The sequence below is a fragment of the Acinonyx jubatus genome, chromosome C1 (genome assembly GCF_027475565.1).
Source record: "Acinonyx jubatus isolate Ajub_Pintada_27869175 chromosome C1, VMU_Ajub_asm_v1.0, whole genome shotgun sequence".
Classification (NCBI taxonomy): Eukaryota; Metazoa; Chordata; class Mammalia; order Carnivora; family Felidae; genus Acinonyx; species Acinonyx jubatus.
Window position 1 is genome coordinate 152,334,093 of NC_069381.1, and position 19,689 is coordinate 152,353,781.

The following is a 19,689-nucleotide window of genomic DNA, read 5'->3' on the forward strand; positions in this document are numbered from 1 at the left end:
TATTGTTGAATATTAGAGAGCAACAGTGTCTACATATGTGTGCAGGAAAAAAACTCTTCTCCAGTGCAGTTAGACTGATAAGTGATGGATAATTTGAAAAATGTAGTTAAAATAGAAGACCATAAAAAAGATATGTATCAAATATTTTTAATTTAAAACACATACGTTCATTCCTACATTTGTATGCATATTAGTTTCTTCACAAACATTCGATTGTAAGGCCTTCTGTGTATATTAATTTCTTCACAAACATTCCATTGTAAGGCCAAGGCCTTTTATTTGAGTATGAACTGGCTTAGGAGAATTATGCAACATCTTTCATGCACAAACCACACTAAAAACGCATCATTTGAAGATACTTTGTTTTGTTTTTTTAAAAGTAAATTGGAAGCAATTTGAGTAGACTCTTCTGAGATTTTTGTTTTCTCTAATTCTCATCCAAACATAATGTAGCAGCATTTTTAAAATAATTTTATTATTTTTTAGTTTTCCCATTCAATCTTGTTTTCTTAGAAATAACAGTTCCCTATATTTTCGGATGGTGTACACAGTATTTATAATTAAACAGCCTATCAACAGTAAGGCCAATTCTCTGGCAATCTAGTGTCTTAAAAATTCATCATTATTGATTGTAGTAATAGGCAAGTTTAGTATATTGCTTATTTTCTCTCATGGCTAGTCACAGCCAGTTGTAAGTCAGCCCACCCAACAGGTTAACCCTGGCAGGTTTGGCAGTGTAGAGTTCTTGGGACTTGGTCCTCTGGAAAAAAGGCAGCATGCCAGGTTTTGTAAAGCAACTATACCATTTGCCATGGTCACTTGAAACTGAACAAAAGCTCCACAATTTCACACTTGTGTATATTCAAATCTCTCAGGTAGATGGCAACCAGACTCCATAAATAAATGCTTGTTACCACTGTTTCAAAACTGAGACTTTTAAAAGCAACTACCTCTATCTTGAAGGGTAAATCCCTAATGAAATTAGTTATGTGACACCTGAACAACAGTCTAAGGCTTCCAAATTAGGTAAGAAGGACTCTCCTTTGATGCATTTAATACAGCCATAATAAAATCAACTAAATAGATTTTGGGTGAGTCTTGACATGACAACACATGACTAATACACAGAGTGCACTCAGATCTTTTTTTTTAATTTCAGATTTTTTTTGTGAGATATAACAAAATATGAGCAGTATTTCTTACTCTAGAATAACAAATTGAGAAATTGTGCATTTAAGTGGGCATCAGTGTGTATTTCACAACACATATTAGTTGTATTTAGCTACAGTAATAAAAATACCTTTACTTTTTAAAGAAGTATCAGATATGAATGGCAAGCTGTCACATCATGAAATATAAGTAACAATGTCACTATGCTATTTCAAAATTATTTGTCTGTCTTTCTGCTCCACAAGATCTAAGCTTAAAGGCAACATAAGATTTATTCTGCCTACCTTAACTTTGGGTACAAAGTTAGATACATGATAAATATTAGTTGAATTGAAATATAAGTTGCCATTGTAATACATTAAAGAATGCAGGTCTTTTAATGTAAGTTCAAAGTTACAATGAGGTGATGGGACCAATAATTTTAAAACAACATTTCCTTTTGTACAATTGAGGCTCAGTAAGGCTTAAAATACACAGCCAATCATACTTTACTTCTTAAATAAGAACATAGGAGATCTCTATATAAAATGACTGAAAGGGAAAAAAAAAGTGTTAAATCTCCTAAGCAGGCATCACCTTTTTTTTTTTAAATTACTCTATCAGATGCTCAAGGAAAGTTATCAGAAATTAGTACAAAATGTTCGAAATATCTAACATAGAATCTTCTCCATTCCCCATTTGTTATACGATTACCATGAAATATTTGAGTATTCCTTAAAAATATCTGATGGCTCTACGATAGGTACTTAGAAATTAAATATACAAAATTCATGCCCTCCCCCATCCAATATGAATTATATAAAGAGGAAAGAAATTTAAATCAAATAATTACAACAGTGATAAGGATTCATTTTATTGTGTTTTCCATATAGACAGAGGTTTTTTTGATGAAGAAAAATCTTTACAAAGATCATCTATAATTGAATCAGCACCAAATAAAATTTAGCTTTTAAATGAGTCAGGTATTCTACATTTGGAATTCAGTTTCACAAACATTCAAGGTTAGTGACTTTTGGTAAGAAAAAAAGACTAGCAGAAAGGAAAAAGACACCTTTTCAACAGATAGTAACATAGTTGTTTTTTTTTTTTAATTGCTCTGGGAAAACACAGTATAGTTATTTAAGAAATGTCTTTTAAGCAATATTTAAGTGCTTCAAGTCAAGAGGTCTTCAGACTAAAAAATATTTTAAAATTTGCCAAGATACTGCAGCATCAAAAATATTCTCCTTATTCACTTAATTTCATGTTGAAGGAAACATTTGACAGATAAGTAAACAAAAGGCAAAAAAGTTTACCTGCATTTTTATATAATAAATTTTAGATCTATAAAAATTTCCTGGTTTGTACACAAAGGCCAATGCTTGACCTTCATTGATCCATTTCTATGTAGTTAAAAAAATACAGTATCAAATCTTTCTCCCTCCCCCCCAAAAAACTAGAAGAAATATTTTAAATTGTGAGTGTGTGAATGTAGCTATGCATATCTTTAAGTGCACAAAATACACAAATATCACTTTACTTGGAAAATTATTTTCATCATACTGTAAACATCTCTTTCCCTAAATCTGGACATTTCAAAATAGTCTTTGGTATTCTTAGCTATTGTGCTTTGAAATGGAAACTTAAAAGATTTCTGTAGCAGTGCTACATAGACATTTTAAGATATAAATAAGAAAAATGCACTTGGAATAAGTTATAATTAGCTGCTTTTGCATAATTTTCAACAACTACAGTGTATGCTTAGTCACAGTTTTATGAGAAAGAATATCTTCTTTTTCAACTCCTTAATTTTAAGGAACACTTAATCATTTTGGCTAAAAATCCATTTTTGCAGTGGATCTGACGGATTGCATGACACTAAGCTTGGATGCTCTCCATTTGCTGAAAGGCACATTTTTAAGAATGGATTATATAGAAGTTGATCCTACAATAAAAGGAAACACAATAGGCATTAAATTTCAAGACTCATAGCTAACTGATAAATATGGAAACTACATTATGGTCTCATGGAAGCTAAAGGGAGACTCACATACCAAATGTACATTGTTCTTAACTTTTAATCTTCCTCAGATCAACTATGTCATAAAATCTTGTTGTTTTTTGGTATTTTGGCATTTATGCCACTACTGTTCAATTCACAGAAGGTATTACATAAATAAAGAGATGCAGACAGAGTGAGGGCTGAATCAAGTTTTCAAACAAGAAACATTCCATTGGGATATCCATAAGTGACAAACTCTCTTAAAATATTATGTTATAAAAATCAGTCTCTTATAGTGTTCTGGTAGGGCACAAAACACTTTTTAGGTAAGAACTGCTATGTTCTAGCTAAGCCTTAAAACAAAAACAGAGGGGCACCTGGGTGGCTCAGTCGGTTGAGCATCCGACTTCGGCTCAGATCATGATCTCACAGTTTGTGAGTTCAAGCCCTGCATCAGGCTCTGTGCTGACAGCTCAGAGCCTAGAGCCAGGAGCCTGCTTCGGATTCTGTGTCTCCCTCTCTCTCTGCCCCTCCCCCACTTGTGCTCTGTCTCTCTGCCTCTCAGAAATAAAAATTAAAAAAAAAAACAAACAGAAAAACAGAAAAGATATTTTATATATTCTTTCAATTCTAAATTCATAAAAAAGTTCTAAAACAGGTGAAAAGAATTAATTACTGTAGGTGAGGAAAATATAATGATTTTTTTTCTGTCAGGATAAAAAAAATGTGGCTGTTGTCAGAAGCCTTATAAGAAACTCTTAAAAAGACAGATATGGGCAACTATTATTAATAATTCACAAAAGTGTTGATCTGTATAAATCATGCTTTCACTAAGCAACTTTACTATTATTTTGCTTCTAAGAGTATTTAATTCCTAGATATATTCTCTTTATCACATTGGTAATATACACAATAACAAAGTTAACAAAGAGAAATTCTGATAGATAACATTAATATGCTATGTTTCATTCATTTTCTCAGATAAGCAATTAGAGCTAATCAAAATAATTACATGGAGAGGTGAATTAATTGCACTCAGTTACCTTTTGGATCTCCCATATCTGTTCTCCACTGGCCACTGTCTTGTGACCTTTGTAGGCACATGCCCTCAGCTGAACAAGACCTTGAGCGGCATGAAGACATAATTCCTTCTGGATGTTATGGCGAATTTCACGTTGAGCCGAGTATTCAAAATACTGTGAAAAGAAGAATGTTATTACTGACTTGTATCCTCAGTTGCAAAATAATGGTCCAATATTAATATTAATATTAATAATAATAATCACTGAATAATGAAGTCATGTGTACTGAACAAAATAATACAATAAAAGTAGGCATTAGAAACATAAGCTGAGCTTTTATGACAGAAGATGCTAAATGTTTTTCCAGCGTATCAGCAATAGGTAGTTACTTAAGAATGTATTGTCTTCCTCTCATGTCAGAAATAGGAGGTTATCAGGTGGGATGGAGGCTAGCTAGGACAGGTACAGCATGGAAAAGGATCTGGAAACTTCTAGCAAGCATATTAATTGCCTCTTCCTCTCTGCAAAGTGTTCCTTTTCTCTTATTCCTCTCAATTAATGGCATTTTCATTTACATTAGGAACAATTCTCCATGTCTCAGTTTCCTTGCCTGTAAAATGGGTAATTTATTTATATTTTTTTCTTTTTTCGTTTTGAGAGAGAAAGAGAGAGAGAGAGAGAATATCCCAAGCAGGCTTCACACTCAGCATGGAGCCTGACACAGGGCTCAATCTCACGATTCTAAGATCACCTGAACCCAAATCAAGAGTCGGACACCTAGCTGACTGAGCCACCCAGGCACCCCTAAAATGGGTAATTTAATAGTTCCTACCCTACAGTGTTATGAGGATAAAAGGGATAATAAGTGTAAAACACTCAGAACAATAACTGGTACATGGTAAGCTTTTAATTCATTTTAGTTGTTATCACTAGGATTGATGTTTCTCTCTCCCCGTATGTCCAGTTACATAGCTTCTTAGCTCTACCAAATTTCCTTCTCAGACGTCACCATCCCACTTTCCTTGGTACATCACTTCTCTTATTCAGGCACTCAGAATCTTTACTGTAATACCTCCAGAGACCTGCAGTCTCTGCCCCCATAATCCAATTCACCCTGCTGCCAGTCTTTCATAACACTGATTCAATCTCCTACCTCCCTTACTTGAGTGAGTCACTAATGCTGCTAAGAGAAGTCTACACTCCTTAACTGGTACGTGAATTCTTCCGTTTTCAATCTTATATCAACCAATGCCTGAACTGTATGCTATATTCTTTCCGCACAATTCTACCAACGCAGAGCATATGCATCCATAACTCTAAGACTGCTTTACTGTGCTGTGCCTGAAATATCCTTCTGGATCCTTCTCTGCCTAGCTAATTCCTTTTTAGCCTCAAAAAGCCAATTCAAATGTTACTTTGCTTCTTTAGTTTCCCTGAACTTGTCCTACTGAACAAAATTACACCCGTTTCAGAGTTCCCGTGGCATATCAGAAATAACTTTTATTGCACTCTATAGGAATTGTGTGTGTAGCTAGCTGGCTTCACAGACCAAAGTCAGGAAGTGTATCTAATAATAACATCCATTACAAATCAAATATTTCACAATGTTGACATTCCAAAGATAAAATAAGGGAACATAATGGATTTTTAATAATGAAGTGATCAGTCTTAGCACTAATATTTATTGAGCCTTTATTATGTGCTAAGCAGGGGCTGTTTTAAACCCTTTATGTGTATTAGACTGGGCACTTCACAAACATTAGCTGAATTAACCTTGAGTTCCCCTGATCTTGGCCTCATGCTTAATTTAGCTCCTTCCATAAATATATCCATCATTTTTATAACTGATAGTTCTTCAGATGGAGACACTGAAAGAATAGGAGTATAGATCATGAAAATAGTACTTTGGCTAACATTCCTCAAGGAAGATAAATCTTAGAATTTCAAAGATGGTGTGAAAAGTTGGTCCAGTATCTTAGTTTACCCATGTTATATATTTTTTAATCATTAAAAGGTAGTTATAAAGAATAGGAAAGAGTTGAAGATACTTAAGCAACCAAAAGAATGTATAATTAGCTAGCTGGGGATAGTGGAGAGACATAACTTGGAACCAGATCAAATGCCCTGGAGTAGAAAGTAGCAGCAGCAAAGCATTACGTGTTACAAAGCCATAATGACTTACATGGCATTATTGCACCAGTATATTTGATCAATATAGTCACATTATCAAATTACTTATTTTTAAAATTTTTTTTGAATGTTTATTTATTTTTGAGAGAGAGAGAGAGACAGAGCATGAGTGGAACAGGGGCAGAGAGAGAGGGAGACACAGAATCCTTAGCAGGCTCCAGGCTCTGAGCTGTCAGCACAGAATCCAACGTGGGGCTTGAACCCATGAGCTGTAAGATCATAACCTGAGCCAAAGTTGGACGCTCAACCGACTGAGCTACCCAAGCACCCTTCAAACTACTTATTTTTACTTGGCATACACAAATACTGTTATAATGGAGTTTTTATGTTATAAAATTGTCATTATCTGGTCAAAATAGAAGGGAGCATGAAGAAATGATTAAGTTGGATGACAGATCAAAAACACTTAGCACTAAAGGAACTAAAATTTGCAATGTAGTTTAAATTCAATGCTTGACTTAAAATAAAATTTAAAGGAAAGAAACCAAAATAAAATCGACCACGGTGTTACAGTGCTAGAAATCAGTCATCTTCTTAATATTTAAACCAGGACCCACACCTGGGTGGCTCAGCCGGTTGAGCATCCAACTTTGGCTCAGGTCATGATCTCACAGTTTGTGAGCTCATGAGGCTCACTGCTGTCAGCACAGAGCCAGGTTAGATCCTCTGTCCCCCTCTCTGCCCCTCCCCCACTTGCATGTTTTTTTTTCCTCTCTCTCTCTCTCTCTCACACACACACACACAAATAAACATTTAAAAAAATGAAACCAGGAAATATTATTCTCCTTCTCAAAACTCTCAGATGGCCTCTGTCATATTCAGAACTAAATCCAAGTTCCTAGGGGAGGTCTGCAAAACCTTCAATGACCAGGCCCTTTATCGATGTCTCTGACCTCATTTCCTACCCTGTCTTCCTGGACCACTCTGCTGCAGCCACACTGACTTGCTGACCGCTCCATTTACCTGCCACTGGCTTCTAGCCTTGCACCCCTTCTGCCAGGATGCCCCCTTCCTGGAACACGGTTCCTCTCCAATTCCTTTAGGCCTCTGCTCCAACATCACCTTTTCAAAGAGGTCTTCCTGAACCTCTGAAAACAAATCCCCCCTCCACCCTGCTCCTCACATTCAAATCACCCATCTACCTCACTTCATTTTTCTTTATGCCCAAAATTACATATGTTTATTTCTTCTCCTTCAAGAACACATGATCCACAAGGTAGGATTTTTCAATACAACAGTGCTAGTTACATTACAGGCTCTAAACAAATATTTATTGAAAGAACATGTGAACTACTTCTCCATCCCCCAAGTTTTATTATTTTTTTAATTTATTTTTATTTTGTTAAGATTATTTATTTTGAAAGACAGAGATAGTATGAGTGGGGGAGGGGCAGAGAGAGGGACAGAGAGAAACCCAAATAGGCTCTGTGCTGCCAGTGCAGAGCCCAATGTGAGGCTCAACTTGGGAAACTGTGAGATCATGGCCTGAGATCATGGCCAAGAGTCTTATGCTTAACCAACTGAGCCACCCAGGCACCATGCCTTCCATCTAAATTTTTAAAATACATCTATACTGTATTTATAACTTACAAGTGATTTCAGAGAAAAGACTATAAAAACATCTTTATGGCAAGGACAAGAGAAAAACAGATAAACAATGTATAAGATATTTTCAACTCTTATGATAAAATAAATGTAATGGTAGAGAAAGCTTAGGAAAATTTGTAAGTATTTACATTTAGTGATAAGGTTTTTACAAATGACTAAATACTTACTGTCCCAAAACTTAATTTTAACTAGCATGGTCCAGTATTATTTCCAAAAAAAAAATACAATTATTTATTTTTCTTCTAATATATAGAAGGCAATGTTATTTTAAAACGTGTGTGTGTGTATTATATATATATATATATGCATGCACATATGTAGATATATGTGTGTATAGGTATATATGCATGTGTCTATACCTGTGTATATGTGTGTATGTGAATCTCCATCACATTCTATAATTATATCTCAATCACTAGCTATGGCTTCTGGGCTTCTGTGTTCTCTACCCTCAGTAGATTAGTTGGTTTGATGAGAAGGGATTAGAACTAGAGTAAGCTGAGGTTAATGACTAGGAAGAAACATGGAAGAGGATGGACCAGGAGATAAACTGATACTTTCTTAAAGCTGACATCACCAAAGTTCCATCCGCTTAAAATAAGACATCGTGAGTATTTAATAGTATGAAAATCCTCCACACACATCTTGAACTCTACACCAAAATACCTGCAATTCACAGAAGAAAGACATACCAGCTCTCCTCCTTAGAACCCCCCTTCACATTCTTCCCATCCTGTTCTCACTCCCACCAGCCATCTCATAACTCCTATGTACCTTTCAAAAAATGTTTTCAAATGTCATCTTTCCAAGGAAAATGTATGGGCACCCAGTCTAATTCATTCAGATGCCCTCCCCCATACTCTGGAAGCACTCTGAATGCTTTATCCCAGACCTTATCATGCTGACGGTAACCATTGGTTTTGAAATATAGATTTCTTGAGGGAGACAGAATCTAAATTTCTTGAACCCAGCAGAATACCTGGCATGGAGGGGTCACTCAGTGAATTTGTTGAATGAACAAATGAGAAGAGTTCAATCCTTCCAGGAGTTAACTTGTAAAAGGCAAGGCAAAGAAGCTAAATGCTAAAATTGTATGTTAATAAGTTCTCTACCCATAGTAGGCCAAACAGTGACACTTGACATTTGTCTTAATTGCTAAAACAGTCAAAGCGTGGTAACAAGCAGATAAATCATCAGTCAAGGATAATCAAGAACATGCTTTTTTTTATTAAAAAAAAAAAATTTTTTTAATGTTTTTTCTAATTTATTTTTGAAGGAGAGAGAGACAGAGCATGAGCAGGGGAGGAGCAGAGAGAGAGGGAGACATAGAATTTGAAGCAGGCTCCAGGCTCTAAGCTGTCAGCACAGAGCCCGATGTGGGGTTCGAACTCACGAACTGTGAGATCATGACCTGAGCCGAAGTCGGACGCTTAACCGACTGAGCCACTCAGGTGCCCCATAACATACTTTTTTGTAAAGAACATATTGAAATAATATCATGATCCACAAAAATAACTTATAATACTGCTCTTCTGGTATCACATTTAATATAATTTGCTATCAAATGCAGTTAAATATAGCCTTTATGTATAATTTTGCAAAAGCACCTTGCCAATAGTCCCAAAACATCAAAGACCCACATACAAGATCCTGTTTTGTTTTGTTTTGTTTTTTTAATTTCAGATGGCATGACTCTATTATTTTCTCATTTGCCTTTCTACTGAATGGGTAGGCAACTTCAAATTGTTTTCCGAGTCAGGATGAAAGTCAAAACAAAGTATGCAACAACTTTAATATTAATTGCGAAACATTATTAACCTAAAAACATTTTAAATACCAATTTATACCAAAATATAAAGCTGATTTGGGACTTCTGACAACTTATTTGTAAGAGCCAACAAAAAGGGAGGATTTTTAGCGCAGTGCTCACCTGGTTTCCCCCAAGTCCATGGCATGTATACAAAATTAATGGTTTGCCTCCTTGATTATTTTCTCCAACATCCAGACACAAAGGCTGACCAATGCTTTTAATCTAAAGGGAAATTTTCAAGTTATAAGAATTTTTTTTAATCTATGTGGTTTATATATTTTTTTCAGTTAATTCCAGGAAGTAGTATTAATAAATAGTAATGTAAAATCTCAAAAGCAATAAACCGGGAAGTATTTCAGCAATTTTCACTGAACCACATAAATGTTTGTGGCAAGGCATAAACCAAGTAAAAAGGAGGAGGAAAACACTCACATATCCAGATATAACAGGATTAAGGTCTGGCACATATGCTTCTGGATAAATAGTGTTCAGATACCACGTGAAATTTTTACATTGAAGGCGGTGCTTTATTTCAAATCTTTTTGAAAGATCACCAAATGATTTCTGGAGAAAGAGAAGAAGTAAAAAGAATGCTTAATCAAAGCAGCACTGATAAAGTAGTTTAAATGCTACTATTTGTGTTTACATTTGGATCTTAAAGAAAAAAATTCTGGGCCAAAATGCAAGATGCAATTTAAAGTATCCACCATTTATTCAGGCAACAAGTATGCCTGCCTGCTTGTCTCTGCCTTCAAAGAGAGTCACGTTACCACTGTGGTGCTGACGTAATACTATTTTATTCTTCTTTGTGGTACCAGACATCCCGCGTGGGCAAAAGGTGTCTAGAGAAATGCTGTGGGCCAAGAAATGGTAGTGGGGGCATCCAAAATGGATCTTAATTTTATACCCAAAAATGATCTGTAAAGTGAGGTGTGAGGAAGCAGGTATAAAGAAACAGTTGCCAATACAGTGTAATTTATATCTCTTCTCTAGTCAAGACTACAAAAAACAACACAGTTGGGAATATATTTTTTTTCTAGTTTTAAATGGGTTACTTACTCCTAACAAAATCTTAAACATAATAATGTATTAGTAGAAAAAGGCAAGTTTTTAATAACTGCATTTTATTTTCCTTTATCATGAAAGGACTAGGAAAAGAATTTTAAAGAACACTATTAAACTGAAAAGGTATTTGGTCTATAGGCAAAATTTTAAAGGAAAATTATATTTGGTACCTATTATATAGAAAGTTTAAATACTCAAGCTTATCATTTCAGTTAAGAAAATATTTTCTCCGCCAACTTTAATGTCTTGACCAGGGATTTTAGCAAAAAATATAAACTCTAAAGGACTTCTGACTAGCTTATTCATTTTATCACGAGATCTGTTTGCCTTGTGGTAAAAATAGGGGTTTATTGGCTCCCCTGCCCTATTGTGGGAGATAAGCAGTTAGCGCCCACTTGCCTGCTTAGCCAAGTACACAATCTGCCCAATTTGTCCTGGTGGCCTAAGATAAAAAGATAGCCATCTAACCCAGTAGTGCTCTGACTTTGCATGCCACTGGCATGTTACAGGAAGTTACTAGAGACCACAGAAAAGCTGGAAAGAGGTAACCAGACCTTTCTTTATGACAGTCAAAATGTTGATGCCCTTTAATCTCAATATATACCCTCTGCAAATCAGCACTGTTTCTTAAAAAGGGGGTTGGATGCCATTCACTGAAGCATGTTCTTAAAATGTTGAGCTTGTGAACCACACCCAATATTGAACCTGTTGGAGCTCAGTTCTAATGTCTTAAGCATTACAATTCTGCACAGCTTTTACTATGACGGGTCAGTAACAATAGTGCCATACATTTGTGAGCACTTACTTCTTTATTTCATAGCTACTCTGGGAGACAGGCAAGTGTTTCATCTCTGAAAACAGGGAAGCAGAGAGAAGCTTGGCTGAGCACACACCTCATGTTGGGCCAACTCTCAACCACCTTATGAAGTGTCATCCCATTTTACAGACTCAGAAGGCCTTTGCAAAGGTAACCCCTCCAGTGAGCAGTGGAACCAAAATTTGAAATAAAAAAGCCTTGATACTTCTGGTTTATTCTCCTACCACAGTCTGACATTGTCTCCATCTCCAGTTCAAAGAGCCACTTAGCACCTTTATTTAGGTGTTAATCACATCACCTAAAACCAGTTAAAAGTGGTTCCACTTAACCATATTCTTTGGGTAAAATACTACACCAAAGCAGTTACAAAAACTAAATATCTTCCATACTTAAAGAGTAACATCAAGTGGAATGCCTAAATTTTTAAAAAGGCATTTTACTTGATTTTTCCTCAAGAAAAAAAAAAGAAAACATTGGCATCAATCAGTTATGTGTGTGTGTATACACACACACATACACACAAATATATATTATATAAATATTATATATTTATATATATAATATATAAATATATAATATTTTTATATATTTAATAAATATTTAATAAATATATATAATATTTATATATAATATATATATTATATATATATATTTGAGAGAAAGAGCACGTGCATGTGCACACGAGGGAAAGGGGCAGAGGGAGAGAGATGACCTGAGCCAAAATCAAGAGTCAGACACTCAACTGACTGAGCCACCAGGTGCTCCAATAAGTTACATATTCTGAGTTAAAAAACTCAATTTCAAAATTAACTTTTAAAAATGTTTTGCACTTGAACTGACGCAAATAAGTAAAAGAATATGTGAACTTGATGTGGATTTTTATTGTAATTTAATGATTTAGCTCTAACTTACTTGTTTAACAATTTTTGCTGCATCTGTGTTTCTCCTATAAAATATTTCCTTGTATTCATCCATCCAGACTTCTGCAAGGCGAACTTGGTTGCGAGCAATCACCTGAGTGCCTTTTGGAAAGGTATGAGGGCTTTTGCTGCGAAAGACATGTCCAACAACAGAGCAAGGCATAATCTCCAACTGCCCACCACATTGCCATACCTGATAATTAATGATATTTGTTTAAATTCACAGTATTTTTAAAATATAAAAGTGTTGCTTTTAAATTCACCTTTAAGATACTAATAAAAACAAAACAGAAAAGATTTATAATAACTTCACAAATAGTCTCTGTCCTCTGCCAGTTCAACTTAAATTCTTAAATATAAAAAAACAACTTTATGAAATGGTACAAATACTAAAGACAACATAAGTATACTTTCAGGAAATATTTCAACAAAATAGTGATTTCAGCTCTCTCATAAAAATAAAGCCCCACATTTTTTTTTTTGCAAACAATTATGCAAGCTCTCTAATATATACAAAAGACCAAAGACTCTTCTGTATTTGAATTCTATCTTCTTATACAAGTTATATGGCCACTTCACTTGAACCAGATTCTCTCTTCTCTGGCATGAACTAGGCAGTCTTGGAGTAAGTGGACCCAGACTCTATTTACTCCTTGCATATTCAATTTTCTAATTTAGAAAACAATTCCAGATAATACCAAAGTACAATCTTTTAAGCTTGTGAAGTAGTTGGTCATTATTAAAGACTCGTACCTATTTAGAGATAGAGGGACAAAAAAACTTATTTGCATTATCTCTAAATAAAATGAAAAATTATTAAATCAATACTTGCTCATTTAAAAATCTTAGCAATCAGTTCTGCCATAAAGAGTCACTAAGCAAAAAATCGAAAATGAAGACATGCTTAATAATTTGTGCTAGCATTAGGGCAAGAGATCATATTCTCTCTCTCTCTCTCTCTTTTGTTTTTAAACAAATGAGAAAACTCAGTGGTATTTTTAATTCAACAAATTGTGCCTGAGATCTAACACGCGCTAGGGGTTGGGAATACTTAAATGGATATAATAAGACCCCTCCCTTGAGCAGTTCAAATTTGGCTAAGATCATCATTGCCATTATGTAATGGAGCCAGAGCTAAAACTTAAATCTTCTAACTACTAGTTCAGTTCTTTTCCCAGTACCTTCCAGTCTAAAGGATGAAAGATGAATGATAGAGTCATTGCAGAAAATGAATCATGAAATGAAATAAGTGTATGTGGAGACCATCCAAAGTTTTTGTTTTGTTTCTCATATTAACTTTTAATATGTATAGGGGGAAAAAAAGGTCATTTAATCCAAAGAGTTAAGGTCTTTTTAAAATTATACATAAATGTTTTTCCATTCTGACTCCCTTGATAATCAACTCATTTCCTGAAGCACTAGATTGAATTATATTTATCTTGGCTGGAATTCAGTTGCTACAAGTGCATTAATTGGTGCTATTGGCTGGACACAGGAGTTTAACTGATTCCTCTTGTTACACTGGCCGCAACAAGTAAATATATTAAGTTAACATTTTGAAAAGAAATACCCGTATTCTAAAAGTTCTAGCAATTGAATTTTAGAAGCACAAAAAGTAGAGACTGCACACATCTAGGATAATCATATCAGCCAATTAGAACAAAATGTGTATTTTATTGTCTAATATGCGTTATATTTATAAACTTACTCTGAAAGACATTTCTATATTTTCACCTCCCCAGATTTCCATTTCTTCATCATAAGTTCCAATATATTCAAAATATTCTTTTGATATGGAAAAAAGGCCTCCTGCAAAAGTGGGTGTTCTGAAAAATAATCCATTGTCAAATTTTGTTATAAAAATAAAATAAGGAAAAACAAGTTATTTAAAGAGTGACTAAATCAAATCACAAACAAATTAGATCACAATTTCAAGAAGTTTTATATTGGTTAATAGAAACTAAAAATGCTACCTTCAGAGTCAAGTTTTATGGGGAAGCGGGGAGGGAAGTACTTTAAATATATTTTCCCAGAGAAACAAAATTATTAAGTGTCTTCTAACCAACTCTAAAGATTCTTTACTAATGATTATGAGAAGACAAAAGGCCTCACTGATTCTACTTCCTATTCGGTAACATCATGTGTAAGTATATACATAAATGGCTTCTCTATTCCCAACATAGGATGTGTGTGTGTTTCTTTATTTCATTAGTGTGAATTACCTTGGAGGCAAAAACTGTAAAAAGCAAAGTGTGAATACATATTCAAATAACTGAACTGCATATAAGACTTTGGGAGCAATCGTCTTACTTAATTGGGTAGGTTTCATCTTTCCTTCTTTGCCTCTCGTGATCAGGAAGCGATTCCCAGCCAAAGGAAAGGCTCCAGTCAAAGTTTCCACGGTTGTGATTGCTTCCATAAGGAGAGGGTTTGTTGAATTCAAATGTGTTCAGATCTATGGATGCAATATCCGGACTCACCACGGCAGTGTAATTCTCAGCTATCCTGGCCAACAAAGGTTCTAACCAACCATAGAAACACTCACCTGGAAGGGAACACAATTCTAATTAACCCAACGAAAACACTGAGGGTTTTCTCTTTTGTGGTTTGAAGATGATTTAGAGAAACAAGAATAACAGCCATTCGTGTTTTGAACATTTACATAGGGGAGATTTCTTAAAGGTTTCTGGTGATAAGATGAGGGTTGGATGAAAAAGGTAAGGCACAATTCAGCATAGTTAGGAAAATTTATCTACAGAGGATGATTTTTTTTTTTTAACGTTAGAGAGGAAATAAAATGATACTGGTGTATTTAAATTTCAGATGATGTGTTTTCCTCCAAAATGGCCTTGGATCAAAGGTAAGTTTTTGCTGATCCATGCCACCTAGCCCCAAAAGTGTTCTGATTTATATAAACTTGTCTCCCTCAGTAAGGTATAGTAACAAAATCTTCATTTCTCTGAGTCTTAGGAGAAAATAAGCCAACGAGTCAGAATATTCTGATGTCAGCAGTTGGAGAAGGACCAGCCTTAATGGAAAGTGGGGGCAAAGGAATGCCATACAAAGTCTGGGTCCTGGCTGGGGGCCAGGCTCACTTAATACACAGAGTTCAGGAGACTCAGTCCTACCCAGGTCTCCCCATCAGGCAGAATTTGGCAGTTATTAGGAGGACCGCTTGGCATCAAGGAGGATCATCAGATACATTTGCCTCAGAGGAAGAATGCCCAGTGTGACATAATTGGAATTTTGGACCAGGAGAGGAAATATTGGAGAATGAACCATTTCCTTTTCAAAACACTCCCCTTGGATTACCTATAGACCTCTCTTCATTTGAGGGCCAGGTATTAAGGGAGTACTGGATATGAAAACTCTAAAGAGACTCAAACAAATCCAAAAGTCCTCCTAGAAAAATTAGCATATGACCAAAACCATTTGCTGGGTCAAACATAATCTAAGGGCTAGTCAGTTCAATTCAAAACAAAACAGTCATACAAAGAGTATAATCCACTAAATCTAAAGCTGAAGGACTAAGGGACATTTTGGTGATCCCTAACATGCCCATTAAAATTTACTCTAAAAATACTTTCTAAATACTTTAAAATCATTGACACTAGAGAACAAAACCATTAAAAATAAAGGGCAAAAAAAAAAAAAAAAAGACAGTAGCAACAAAAACAAAAATTGATACTATTCATAGAAAAGATACCAGAAAAAGTTGGAAGGGGACACCTCTAACTTAGCACAAGAGGAGTGTGCAAATCTTTGAAAAAAGAATGGAAATATAGAAATTGAAAAATATCAGTACCAGGACAAAGTTTAAAGATAAAATTGCTTACACTTAAAACTTTCATTCATTTTAAACTATAAGAATCAATAATAATAAGGAAAAACATTTGGGGGTGGGGTGGACACAATGAGTATCTGAAAAAAATCCCAAGCAAGGATAACTCGTTGGGAAAGCTGGTCGCTGAAGGAAAGATACTGAAGGAGCCTAACTCCATGTAAGTGAAAGGAGGCTCCTACCCAGAGCTATAACCTGCTTAGGCTTTCATTGCTATAAGCATCAGCTGAAAATGATGTTAAAGAAAATACAATAGTTATTTAAAGAAAAGCCTTCTTCACTTTTTAAGTTAGAGGGAAGCAGAGGGGAAAATGTTACAACTACGTCTATACATATATACTTACAGTGAGCATCTAAAAATGTGAGGGTTTCAGCTGTTGCAACTGTTGCTCCTAGCAACCTGGCAGTGATCAGACCTTTTCTCTCTCTTTGTCTAACTATTTTTACTATAGAAAATTGCTTTATATATTCCTCTAGTTTATCATGTAAGTACTCTGTAAGAAAAAAAAATATCAGGATTAACTCTTCCTAAGTTTATTTTCATATATGAACACATGAAAGCAAATGAAGAAACCACAGGGCAATGATATCTCCACATTCGTCATCTTAACAGTTGCACACATCCTTCCATTAAGATGAAATTGTATCTTTAACTCTTTAAAGAAAAACAATAGCTATATATGCAAATCTTAACTTCTGAACAACTATAACACATACTGTGGTAACACTGACTTATCCTGTACATGCAATATCAATAAATATATTTTGTGGGGAAGGGAGAGACTTCAAATGGAGTAGACCCAGGAGTTAAGAAGACTCATTTAGGGGTCTGAGAAAACTAGCTAACGGAGTGAAGGAAACTGAATTTGGCCAAAAAGATATTTGACACATTTTAAAATTGGAATTTAAGTCTGGAAATTCAAAGAAAAATGCCAAGTATCAAAAGGATTCTCTGATACTTAGGCAGTGATCATAATAATTTAAAACAAAAATGATGAGGAAAATGGCAAATAGGAAAGCCCAAGGCTACAGCAGTTTAGGAATATTTTTACAAACAGTCAGCATAAAATTTTTGAAAGCTTTGGAGTCTGCTGACACAGAATTTTTTCCAGTAAAAATATGAAAGAAGAAAGGAGCATGTAGGTTAGGAATGGAGCTAAAAACAGGCTAAATTTTATTAATGGGTATATAATTTAAGATATTCAACATTCCAATTTAGATGAGACATGATAAGCAAGAGTTAAAACAGTAGGTAAAAGAAAACACATTAATCATGTCAGTCAAGTATTGCTCATATTTTGAAACAACTTCTTAAGTCTGCTTTTTTCACCAATAAATTCTTGATTCTTTGTTGAGTATACAATGTGTTTCCTCAGGTGGCCTTCTTGGGCCCATAGCACAGCCTCAAAAAGATGTGGGAATGCTGAGAACATCAGTAAATGTCCTAGGGTAGATGTTTGCTTCTGCCTGATTCCAGAAGCAAACATAGATGACTTTATCTATGATTACGTATATTTTTTCAGTTCTCCAGTGGTACAGATAAAAGAGTTGCTTATTCAAAGTTTAAACATTCATAAAGGAAGTGAGAGTTCAGGAACAACTTCTGTGGACAATAAATCTAAGCATTGCTGCCTCAAAATAATAGGCTAACTTTTTCATACCTTCTAAGAACCTCAGAATTAATTCTCTGAAAGACAAGCAGGATTGTAACTTGTCTTAAAATATAAATCATGGATATTTCTGCCTTAATCGTATTATTTATAAAATATAAACTTGTATAAAAACATTTCAAAGGCTTTAATGGGGATTGAATCTTTTTTTAATGGAGTCACTATAGATTCCTTCAATAAACTGTCCCCTGTTTGAGTCATTAAAGAATTTTTTATTGACCCACAACTTCCAAACTTCCTATAAATTTTTATCTGCCCCTTAAATTCAAGCCCCATCCATACCTGTATTTTTGCAAGGTTAAGAGCACAAAGCCGTGAAATCAGACCTCCTGGGTTTATTTATTTATAGCACCATTACTTTTAGCTGAGTGACTTTTGGTAAGTTATTTTATTTTACTTGGACCTCAGTGTATCTATAAGATGGGGATAACAGCATTTACCCTTACAAGGGATTGCTGAGAGTATAAAAATGAAAGATTGCTGTGCATTTAAGACAAGGCTTACCACATGGCCCATGCTCTGAAAACGTTGACTGTCTTGTTTTGCTGTCACCAGGACTTAACTATCTCTTTGTCACTTGATTATCCACATATTATGCTGCTCTTTCCTAAACCAACTGAAACCAGGGACTATAGTTTCTACATCACAAGCTCCTCTACAACAACTAGGAACACATTTTCTATAGCGGGTACTCATTAAATCTTTGATTCAATAAGACAAATTAATTACATTAGGATGCAAAAAGATTCCTCACCAAGAAAACTGTTGCAAATTCATTGCCAGTGCTATAAAGAATTAAAATATTCAGACCCTTTGACCAAGCAGTCTAACTTACCCAAAGATACAATTCAAAAGAAAGGATATTCATTACAGTGTGATATATACTAACAGGGTGGGGTGAGTGAAGGGGAATGGTAAAATAAGTAAAATGCATCTAGTCCATCATGGTCATTAAAAATAAAGTTTTGAAGGTAAAAGAAATGGGCTAATAATAATACTATATGAAAATGTCAGATTTCAAAATTGGATTTCTGACATGGATGTAACTAGGTAAACATTCTATGTTTATTTAGACAGTGATCAAGAGAGAAAAAGCGAAATTAAAATTAAATAGGAAGATTATGATTGGATATCACTTTTCTTTCTGATTTCCTTTAATTCTATTAATTTTGTTTGAGCAATAATAGAAGTTACCTTCAACTGAAGGCTTATTACAAGTAGCCTTACTGTGACCCTAATTTCTCACTGCTTGAAAAATCAAACAAATAAAAACCATCTGAGAAGGAAGCTCAAAAAACCAAAGAGGGATTATTTTTTTCTTTTCTTTTTACAATATAACATATGAAAGGCATGCAGAACTTAATCAAATGTCACTTAAAACTCTATGGATGCAGGGGCGCCTGGGTGATTCGCTCAGTTAAGCGTCCCACTCTTGATCTCAGCTGAGTTCATGATCTCATCGTTCATGAGATTGAGCCCTGCATCGGGCTCTCTGCTGCCAGTGCAGAGCCTGCATGGGATTCTCTTTCTCTCTCGTTTTCTGTCTGCCCCTCTCTTGCTTGTGTTCTTTCTCTCTCTCTCTCTCAAAACAAATA

General features: G+C 34.9%; 1 protein-coding gene across 3 annotated transcripts in view; it reads right to left on the reverse strand.

Annotated features, from left to right (window-relative positions):
- Window positions 1-456: 456 nt before the first annotated feature.
- Window positions 457-19,689, reverse strand: part of GALNT3 (polypeptide N-acetylgalactosaminyltransferase 3) — a 98,509-nt gene continuing 79,276 nt past the window's right edge. For all 3 annotated transcript variants that reach the window (XM_027055580.2, XM_015081054.3, XM_027055578.2), the window contains 8 exons: window positions 16,769-16,918; window positions 14,894-15,128; window positions 14,292-14,409; window positions 12,576-12,776; window positions 10,214-10,345; window positions 9,902-10,003; window positions 4,195-4,347; window positions 457-3,094 (listed from right to left, as the gene is read on the reverse strand). In XM_027055580.2, the coding sequence (XP_026911381.1) occupies window positions 2,972-3,094; window positions 4,195-4,347; window positions 9,902-10,003; window positions 10,214-10,345; window positions 12,576-12,776; window positions 14,292-14,409; window positions 14,894-15,128; window positions 16,769-16,918 (1,214 nt within the window). In that variant the 3' untranslated portion in view covers window positions 457-2,971. The remainder of the gene's footprint in view (window positions 3,095-4,194; window positions 4,348-9,901; window positions 10,004-10,213; window positions 10,346-12,575; window positions 12,777-14,291; window positions 14,410-14,893; window positions 15,129-16,768; window positions 16,919-19,689) is intronic.